At 55.2% G+C, this 9,216-nt stretch overlaps 1 protein-coding gene across 4 annotated transcripts; it reads right to left on the minus strand.

Moving 5' to 3' along the window:
* Positions 1–241: 241 nt before the first annotated feature.
* Positions 242–9,194, minus strand: SFXN3 (sideroflexin 3). 4 transcript variants are annotated; one of them, XM_032179820.2, is made up of 12 exons: positions 8,895–9,194; positions 7,948–8,116; positions 6,626–6,789; positions 5,860–5,983; positions 5,381–5,538; positions 4,921–4,996; positions 4,674–4,759; positions 4,280–4,407; positions 4,053–4,102; positions 2,788–2,837; positions 2,260–2,307; positions 242–1,993 (listed from the first exon to the last, which is right to left on the minus strand). In XM_032179820.2, the coding sequence occupies exons 3-12, from the start codon at positions 6,784–6,786 to the stop codon at positions 1,897–1,899; spliced, it is 978 nt and encodes a 325-aa protein (XP_032035711.1). In that variant the 5' UTR covers positions 6,787–6,789; positions 7,948–8,116; positions 8,895–9,194; the 3' UTR covers positions 242–1,896. The 4 variants fall into 4 exon arrangements, with proteins under 4 accessions (XP_032035711.1, XP_058292067.1, XP_058292065.1 ...); XM_058436084.1 differs by having other exon boundaries at positions 5,381–5,475; positions 5,809–5,983; positions 8,895–9,141; XM_058436082.1 differs by lacking the exons at positions 242–1,993; positions 2,260–2,307; positions 2,788–2,837 and having other exon boundaries at positions 3,459–4,102; positions 8,895–9,141.
* Positions 9,195–9,216: the final 22 nt, after the last annotated feature.

The raw sequence follows: 9,216 nt of genomic DNA on the forward strand, positions 1-9,216 counted from the left end.
AAGAAAAAAGAAGGTGAAAGCATCTACATTCCCCCTCTATCTTAGTACATACTTGGGGTGCCAGAGGGAGGACTGATTTTCTAATCTCAGAGCTCCCTCTGCTGGGGTCTGAGGCTCCCTACACAAGGGGAGGAATGAGACAAGACCTGGACTTGGGGAGAGTCCTGGGAGAGACGGAAGGCTGCAGGCAGGGGACTCTTTCTGGGCCCTCAGGACATGGAATCAAGTGAAGACCAAGAAGTAGACAAGTTTGCAGTTTATTGAGTAATGGCTGGCTTCATAGATATTATCACTGGGGGTGGTTGATGGGGGGAACAGGAAAATGCTCTCAGAGGTTCCCACTGAAGCCTTTTCATCTGCCCTGCCCCACCCACCACTGAAGCCAGAGGTCATGGGAGTTGGGATCTAACTACACTCTGTGAACTTACCACCACCCATTCCATCCCCAAGCCCATATTTTATTTGGACTAGCCATTAATGCCCGGGCCCTTCCTCTTCCAGGGGGTGGGAGGGTGGAGGTGGGGACAGGACCAACCCTCAAGAAAGAAAAGAGGTTAAGGTGGGGGTTTTGCTGAATGTCTAAGAAATGTCAGTGGAACAGGCTGGGCATGGTGGCTCATGCCTGTAATCCCAGTGCTTTGGGAGGCCAAGGCAGGTGGATCAGCTGAGGTCAGGAGTTCGAGACTAGCCTGGCCAACATGGTGAAACCCCATCTCTGCTAAAAATACAAAACTAGCAAGATGTGGTAGCACGCACCTGTAATCCCAGCTACTTGCGAGACTGAGGCAAGAGAATCACTTGAACCCAGGAGGCAGAGGTTGCAGTGAGCCAAGATCGCACCATTGCACTCCAGCTTGGGCAAAATAGTGAAACTCCGTCAAAAAAAAAATAAGTCAATGGAACACAAAATTCCCTGTCTTAACGTTGTACATTCGGGGCCTAGCTGCCCTTGAGGATGTCCTAGTTACACCCTCTCTGATACCTGTGGAGTTTAAGCACCATTCCTACAGCTGTGTCCCTCGGGAGGGAGTGCAGTGGGAGCTCTTAAAGGGGAATGCTTGCTCTGCCTCTGTGGCTTTTTGTTTGGGAAAGGGAGTTGGGATTGGAGGATTTAGATTTGAGGTCATGATGGCAGAGCACACCAGGAACTCTCAAGGCTGTGCCTGAAGATGCCCATAGTGCCGAGTAGGGTGGTGGGGAGACAGCGAGGGCAGTACAGGACACAGGCACTCCTTTGTCTGGTAGAGAGGAGGAGGGGAAATGGAGCTACTCCAGGATACAAGGGATGGCAATGAGGGATGCATAAGTCCCCTGCCTCCCTTGTCCCAATATGTTCTCCTCTGCCAGCCCAGTCAGCTTGGGGAGCTAGGTATCAGAAACCTGAAGGATTCAGCCCGCTTTGTCCTACTAGTGTCTATAAGTCTCTGTCCTGAGATCCTGGGGCTCCTCCTATGTCTAGAAGGGATGAGGTGCCATCAAAAATAACTTGGCTGGTATAACAGTTTAGAGAAGGAAGTCCCACCTGTAGCCTGGCTGGCAGGCAGGTGGACATGAGGCTGAGAAGGGAAGCCAGATGTCAGAACGTACTAGGCTAGCATGCCTGCTCCTAGCTTTCAGGACCCAATGTACACATACACATGTGTATCATGTATGTATATGCATGGACACTCAAGCACAGGAGGGAGGGGTTATGTGCTCTGATCTTTGAAACCAGAGAAGGGAGGAAAAGCCTTATGGGGGTACCTCCCCCACCCTAATAGGTTGCTACCCTCAATGGCCATCTGCCCACCAAGGCCGCTGCCCAGTGCTAGGCAGATAGCCAAGTGGCAGAGGTGATATGACTCCACTAAAGCAGCAGCCCAAGGAAGTGAGGGAGGGGACAGAGGCTGACCCTCCTCAAAGCCCCTTGTTGTAGTAGACCACTTCAACACTGGGGTTTTGCTCATGGATCTGAGCTCTCAGCTCTGGTTCCAGCTTGCTCACGTGTATGGAGCTGCAATAGAACAGCACAGGCCGGTTAACGTCCCCTGAATCCAACCTCACTCAGGCCCAGGGATTGCCATCCCACCTCCTCCCAGGCTGAAGAATCCTCTCCTTCTACTGCCAGAAGGACTGGCTCACTGTCATTCCCCCACTCCCAGAATCAGTGGAGTGCCTGCTGGGCCTCCTCCTGAACACACCGGAAGACCCTAGGTCAGCTGGTCCAGAGATGCAGAGTCCAATCCAGAGTCCCCCACCCAGCCCAGGGACAGCACTTACCTCTTCTGAGGGAATAGTGCACAGCACAGGGGGGTCGCAAATACCAGGCTAGGGGAGACGAGTGTTGGAAAGGTTTGTAAAGCTTTGGCCTTAGGGTGTTCCCTCCCTGCGCCCCACCCCATCCTTGGAGATGGGCCCTAGGGGTGGAGATTGATAAAAGCTGAAAGGACCTTTTAGGAATAGTAAACCCAACCTGGACATCAGGTTCTGAGGAAAGAGAGCCCCACAGCCAGTAAGTGGCAGAATCAGGAATTAAATGGGCATGAATCTCCTGGATGGCACCAAAGGGTACATTTCCATGGTTTCCTCTTATACATGAAGACTGGAACCCCCTCACTAAGCTCTTGACCTTCAAGGACAGGGACCACCCCCTAACACACAAAGTAGACCCTATAGGTGTTCCAAACACACACCCACTGAGTGTATGAATGGGTGATGTCTATAAACATCTTAAAGACAATCCATACCCACCCACATCCACCATGGACAAGGCACTCCCACACCCCAGCTAACTCCTTGCACACTTACCAGAAGCCCACCAGTCCCACCTGCAGGGGCGCCCCCAGCCAGGGGCGGCGCTGTGGAGAGACAGAAAGACAATCGAACGGCTTGTGTCCCCTGCCTCACTGTCACCCCATTTCACCCACCATAGCTCTATCCCATCAGCCTTGCCTTGGATCCCTTAGACCTGTGGCCCTTTTCTTTCTCCCAAGGCGATGACAGGGCTGGGACCTCCAGATCGCACCCTTCAGTTCTAGCCAGGCCTGTCTGCTGATCACCCTCCCTGGCATCCCATGACCTCTCACCTCTCAGAATTGGTTGCCATGGTACTCCCTGGCCCTTTTTGTTCTTCCCTCACTTCCTCCAGGAGCTGATTTCTTCAGGAAACCTGTGAACTTCCACTTACCTCTTCCCATCCCAGTGGCATGAATCTGACCCTTTGCAAGCACATCTCTTCCTTGGCACTCTTCTCAATTTGCTCTGGCCACAGGGACCACCAACCTGTTCCTCAGATGTGCAAGCCCCTCCTGCTGCAGTGCCCTTGCACTGACTGTTTTCTGTACCCCAAACACTCTTCTCTGCGTTATTTGGCTCTCTCCTCATCCTTTGGGGCTTTAAAGACCCCTCCTCTGACCATCCTATCTAAACAGCTCTCCCCCATGAATCTCAATTACACTACCCCCACTGCTTTCCTACAAAGCACATATTACACTTTCTAAGAATGTATTTATTGGGTGCCTCCTTGTTTCTTGGTTTCTGCATCAGACTATAAACTTCATGAGGACAGGGGCCATAACCATCTTGTTCAGTGCCGTCTCCTCAGCCCTAAAACATGCCTGGTGCGTGGCACTCAATACATTTGTGAATAAATGATTCTGTGAATGAGCCAGAGCTTGTTCCTGTGCTTTGCTTTTGTGTCCTGTTCATGTCTGTGTGTGTGTGTGTTCACCCGTGTGTACCTCTCAGTATGGAGGCACTAGGGGGTAAAAGAATGAGCATGAGATCAAGCATGACTATGACAGTCCCCTTCTGTGTGTGTCAGAAGCTTCTGGAGTAACACTGATGAAGTTGGTTTCCTTCCCTTGTCCTCTCCTTCTGCCCCCGCAGGGTTCCTTCACCCCAGCCCAGTTCATTCTCGCTGAATGAATGAAGGTGGAGGAGGCGGTGCAGGGGTCAGGAGAAGGGCTGGCAAGTCTTAGAGACTCAAGCGAGGCTGGAGAGAGGTTTGGAGCCTGGTCACTTCTTCTCCCAGCCATCACCCATTCCAGGACAGGAGAGGTAGAGTCGCCTACCTTCAGGAAGTCTTTCTTCTCCAGAGTGTCCATGATCAGTGGGGGGATGGCTGTGGGGAGAGCAGGGCCAAGAAGGAGAGCATTAGTAGTGGAATTAAAGTCAGGAACTGTGAAGGGTGACCCCCTCAAAGCTCCTCCCTCTCTCTCCAGAGTCCTCCAAAGTCCCTGAGAACTGCACCTACTTCTCTCAGAGTCTCCTGTGCCCCACCCAGACACTCCCGCCTTACCCATGGCAGGAATCGCCATGCAGATTCTTGAAATCACCACCTGGAAGATTCCCTGCTTGGCTGCAGTCACCGAGTAGCCAAGCCTCTGACCTGCCTCGTCAGCCACCGGGATGCCCACCTGCAGCTCTCTGCAAGGGAGGGGGTTGGGGTCAGATCACAGGCCCCGGATCCCGCCTGCAATGCCCAAATGAGCAGCAGCTCCTCAGGGTCCCCTCACACACCCCAGGCTCAAAGGCTGGTTCTCCCACCTGAGGATCCCAGGGTCAGACTGAGCCAGGGCCCAGCAGCTCATGTCTGGGGAGGGAGAGGGATGTCCCCATTCTGAGGTGGTCTGCGTGGCTGGACAGTGTGCTACATTCTGGGCATGCACGTGCCAGAAGCCAGGGTCACTCACCTCTGCCTCATCAGGGGGATGTTGATGCAGTTGGCAGCTGCCACCGCTGCAAAGGGCACAAATCTGCCAACCAAGGGGGGCAGGTGCTGGGGAGGAAGGGTGTTGTTCAGTGGCCCTGAGGGCCATGGGGTGGTGAGGGGCTCTGGGGAGATATGGGGGGCATATAGGTCAGGACTGGAGGCGTGATGAAGAAGAAGGAGGCAGATAGAGGATGAATGGGGGGGTCAGGGGAGTGAGGGGCCTTTACCTTGGTGAGGGATTTGAGTCCCAGGGCCGTGGCCACAGCTCCAGTGGTGGCACTCACATAGGCTGTCCCCAGCTGCCTGTGGGTGGAAAAGCCAGGTCACAGGGAGAGGTGACAAGTCCAGCAGGTGGCCCTTTCCTTTAGGGATATGCCAAGTCCTCAATACATGAGGCGTAAAAGGGGAAGCTCCTTGCAGAAGAAGCCCTCCCTCCATCTCCAGCGTAAACTTGTCTGGAAGCCCCAGTTGCACCCTGTGAAGAGGGGTGGGTCCCCTACAGCATACATAAGAGGACCTCATGCCTTCAGTTAGGCAGGGTAAGTTGGGGTGGGGCAGGCTGAGGAGAGGGCGCTGAGCACTGGTTGCATGGACCACAGGGAACTGGAGAGAAAGGAGAGGGCACTGCAGGCTGGGAGGAGAGGGTCAGATGGGACAGTGCAGCTGCTGCTGGGGGCTGGCTCTCACCTCACGGTGATGGGAGTGTCACCACTGCGGTTGGAGTAGTTAACAATGGCATTGAAGGACTGATTCACCCACTGCCAGAACACCACAGTTGGGGTCTTCCTGAGGGAACAAAGACACTCACTTCTGTCCCGTCTACAGTAGCCCTCATCTTTAGACCCCTGTAATGAAACCAAAGGTTATTCCCCAAGCCTAAGAAAGGACCCAGTTGATAGCCCTAGAACCTGCTCTGGTAACCCCTATGTACCCCCACTCCCATTTATACAAACACACCTACTGTCTCCTGGGTAAGAGACCTCCTGAGGCTGAATTCTGAGGAATGGGAGGGATTCTAACAGAATCTTTCACTCACCCAATTGGCCCAGACAAGAAGCACCTAGTCAAGCCATGCTCTAGCTTAGGGCACTGAAGAAGGGGATGTGGGACAAGACCTGCCTGTAGAAGGTGAGCATGCAGCCAGTGATGGTCATGTTCATGGGCACCTGGGCTGACATGCGGCCAATCAGGACCACCTTCTCCCCTGTGTCCGGATGGAAGGCGGAGTCATACACATACTTGGCCCTCCACAGCTGGTCTTCGGTGATCCCTGGGGTCACCACGCCGGCCCTGCAGAAGTTGGCAAGGAGCAGACAGGCTATGCCGGGGGGGCAGATCTGCCCTCACAGGCCCCACCTGCCCAGCTCAGGGTAACTCTGGACAGAGAACCAGGAACTTCAGCCCCCTGTCTCAGCATAAGGGAGCTCCTTGTCTTTGGGAGAGGGCCAAAGTTTCTCAGAAGTGGAGGCTCCTATTTCTATTTCCCTTATAGCCACACAAAGAGGGGTACCCTTCTGTTTCTGCCAAAATGCTGGGTCATGGGTGATGGTGGTTTCCAGTGGGTCAAAAATGGCTGCGAGCATTGCAAGAGTTTTTCCTCCCAAAGATAAGGGGAATTCCCTCCTATCTTCCTGGGACTCCACTTTGAGCACCTCTATCCTTGCAGAGGGTAACCCCACAATGGGACAGGTCCCTGTAGAGGTTTGTGATGCATAGAGCAGCCCCTCCCGTAAATATCAATGCCATCTTCTCAACCCAAATGCCCTAAAATCCTTTGGGTTAAAGCTCTGTGATGCCAACAGAGGGGGCTAGAGAGTGAGGGGATTGAGGGACAGGGTCACTGTCAAGCTTGAGGAGGCAGGTTCAAAACATACTATATTAATCGCAGAAAATGAGATCCTGGCACACAGGGTCAGATTGGGGGGTGGTCACCTGTAGTTCTGCACAATGTTCCGAGAAGCTTCCAGCTGTGCCCCAGACAGCAGCAGATTTCGAGGATCAGTAACAGTGAAAAAGTGCCGGGCTCTGCCCAGGAAAGTACTTTGGTCCCAGCGAGGTTCCTGGATGTTGATGTCTAAAGGCAATTCACCCATTTTCTGCAGGACAGAGACAAGGGTCAGAGCGGGAGTCCAAGGGTCCAAGGGCTCCAGCTAGGGGAAATCTTTGGTGCCCCTGCCCTGGCCCCTAAGCTTATCATCAGTCCGTTCAAGAGCTCAAGGTGACTAGACAGGTAAGCAAGGATGTGGGGAGGAGCTGTTTTCTGGGCAATGTCCCAGCCCGGGGACCTGCAGCCACTGGAGGAGGGGGAGGGGAAGACCAGAAACAGGAAAACAGATCTCCTTGTGCTCTATCCTGGTACAGATTTTCATGAGTGAGGATTTACATGTATGTGGTTGACACATAAGCAGCAACAAACATCCCAGCCACGTGTGCTGCAGATGCACAAGAATATATATTTATTACACACCCATGCTCAGGTGAGCTTTAGGCCCCAGCTGCCCTGAGACCTGGATACAAACCCCCTAGGCTGTTTTGGAAAATGACACAAGACATCCCACACTCCAGTCCCTGACTGGAGGAGAGCAAGGCCTTACTGGCCACCCAGGGCTTATCTGTTCCAGATCTCAATCAGGGGACTCTGATGTCAGCCATGTGTGTGCATGTGGGCACGCACAAGTCCCTCTACAGACCCATTTTCTCCAACTCACACTGAATGACCCCAGGCACTCCCTGGTCCCTGGCCAGGCAGGGCTGGCACAGACACTCATCCACCTCTCTCTGGGCCACCTGCCTCCGGATAAGAGCAGGATTCGGTGGCTGCTCCCTCCACCCAGCACAGAGAGGAAAGCCTGGTGCAGCCATCTGGCTGAGTTGGGCAGAATCCTACAGAATGACTAATCCTCTCCAGCCACACTTCCTCCCGCAGAGGCAGACACGCCCTCCGCTCACACTCACATACCCACACACAAAGACACAATCATGCACACCCTACCCAGACATACTGACAGGGTGGAGGTGTCCTGTATACACCGGCTGACAAACACCTTTACAGGCGCACACTGTGCCCATCTGCAGACACTTGAATGTGTGACTACACACAGCCCCACCCTGACATTCCTTCCCCCAACCTCCCTTGTGCCCTGTGGACCTCCATACAGCCGAAGATACTGACTGCACCAGGACAATTTCAAGGCAGGCTTCCTTCACTGACCCCCATTCTCGAACCCCGCCCGCCAGAGAGAGCGAGCACTTACGCTTTCCAGAGCTCTCTGAAGCTCTCAGAACCGCCTTCCTCTCTGCCTCCGCTGTCGCCGCCGGGCCCTCCCAGCCATCACGCGGGACGTCACGCGTGACGCCGACCAGCAGGGAGGGGCAGGAGCTTCCCGGCCGCGCCCAGCCAGTGGGCACCGGGATTGGCAGAACCTGGGGGAGGTGGGTGTCATTCGAGGCGATGCCCCCAGCCTGGGCCACCGGGACTAGACCCTAAGCTGCTTCCCAGAGCCAATCCCACCTCGGGGATCAGTTCTGGCCCCCTCCCCGGCCAGAGGGAGGAGGGGCTGGAGCCGCGGGGGCTGTTCCCTTTGTTTACACTCCCCTGGCGGGCTCAGCAGACCCCCAGCCCTGCAGCAAGCCGTCTAGGTGCCCAGAGAGAAAGCCTAGGGCGCAGGTGGGCGGTGTGGAGGGGCGGTCCTCTGCTGGCGCGCCGGGAGGGACTCGGGTTACCGCCTGGCTTGTTTACTTGATGGCTGCCTTGGCAATGGCCTCTGGCTTGCTTGCCCCCCTGGGCTCCTACCCCAGTATCCACAAGCTCGTCTTGTAGCAGCGCGGCATTCGCATCACTTCACAGCCCCGTTCCTGTCGTGCCTGTGCCCCTTCTATGTCCCCAGCCCTCTCCTTGCTCCCTCTCTGTAACCCCTAGCTCCATTGTGTCCCTGGTCTCCTTACGCTCCCAACCCCTAGCCCTGCACCCCATACCGTAGCCCCACCCCTGGGATGTGGAGGGGCAGACGACCCCAGGAACCTCGCGGTCTGCATCCGAGCAAATGCATCAGAAGGATTCTTAGGATTCTTCCCGTCCTGGGACCAGCTGCCCCACCCTGCGAGCATTCCAGAACTGGGTAGCCACAGACACCTTCTGACAGAGGAGGAGGATGCAAGTGAAGAAGGCACCCCCTCCTCCACGCACATACTCACAACTCACCCAGACACCACACAGAGCACGCGTGCAGCAAACTCAGGCTCACGTCCCGCTCTGCCCCGTGACGTCCCCCCACGGAGGCCTCAAGGGTGCCCACGGAGGGGTAGCAATTCCGGGAGCCCCGGTAGCTGGCTCGACTCAGAGAAGAGGTGGTTCGAGCGGGAGGGGAACAAACCGAGACCCAAGCCCTAAATTTGTGGAATGAGCTAGGGCGTCAGAACCAGAACTGGGGTGGGTAAAGAACTCCGCTGACCGGCACCAGGGCGTTCGGCTATCCCGGGCGCCCAAGGGAGGTGCCGGAATAGAATGACTGGCGGCCCTACCA

The sequence above is a fragment of the Hylobates moloch genome, unplaced genomic scaffold, assembly GCF_009828535.3.
Source record: "Hylobates moloch isolate HMO894 unplaced genomic scaffold, HMol_V3 SCAFFOLD_3, whole genome shotgun sequence".
In the NCBI taxonomy this organism is placed as follows: Eukaryota; Metazoa; Chordata; class Mammalia; order Primates; family Hylobatidae; genus Hylobates; species Hylobates moloch.

What these genes read in the sequence shown, in the direction of transcription:
- SFXN3 (XM_058436082.1), bottom strand. Translation starts at nt 6,786, where the DNA reads ATGGGTGAATTGCCTTTAGACATCAACATCCAGGAACCTCGCTGGGAC. An exon ending in AACATTGTGCAGAACTACAG is followed by an intron (nt 5,984 to 6,625) that starts GTGACCACCCCC and finishes CAACTTCTGCAG; the next exon opens with GGCCGGCGTGGTGACCCCAG. An exon ending in CATGGCGATTCCTGCCATGG is followed by an intron (nt 4,103 to 4,279) that starts GTAAGGCGGGAG and finishes CTCTCCCCACAG; the next exon opens with CCATCCCCCCACTGATCATG.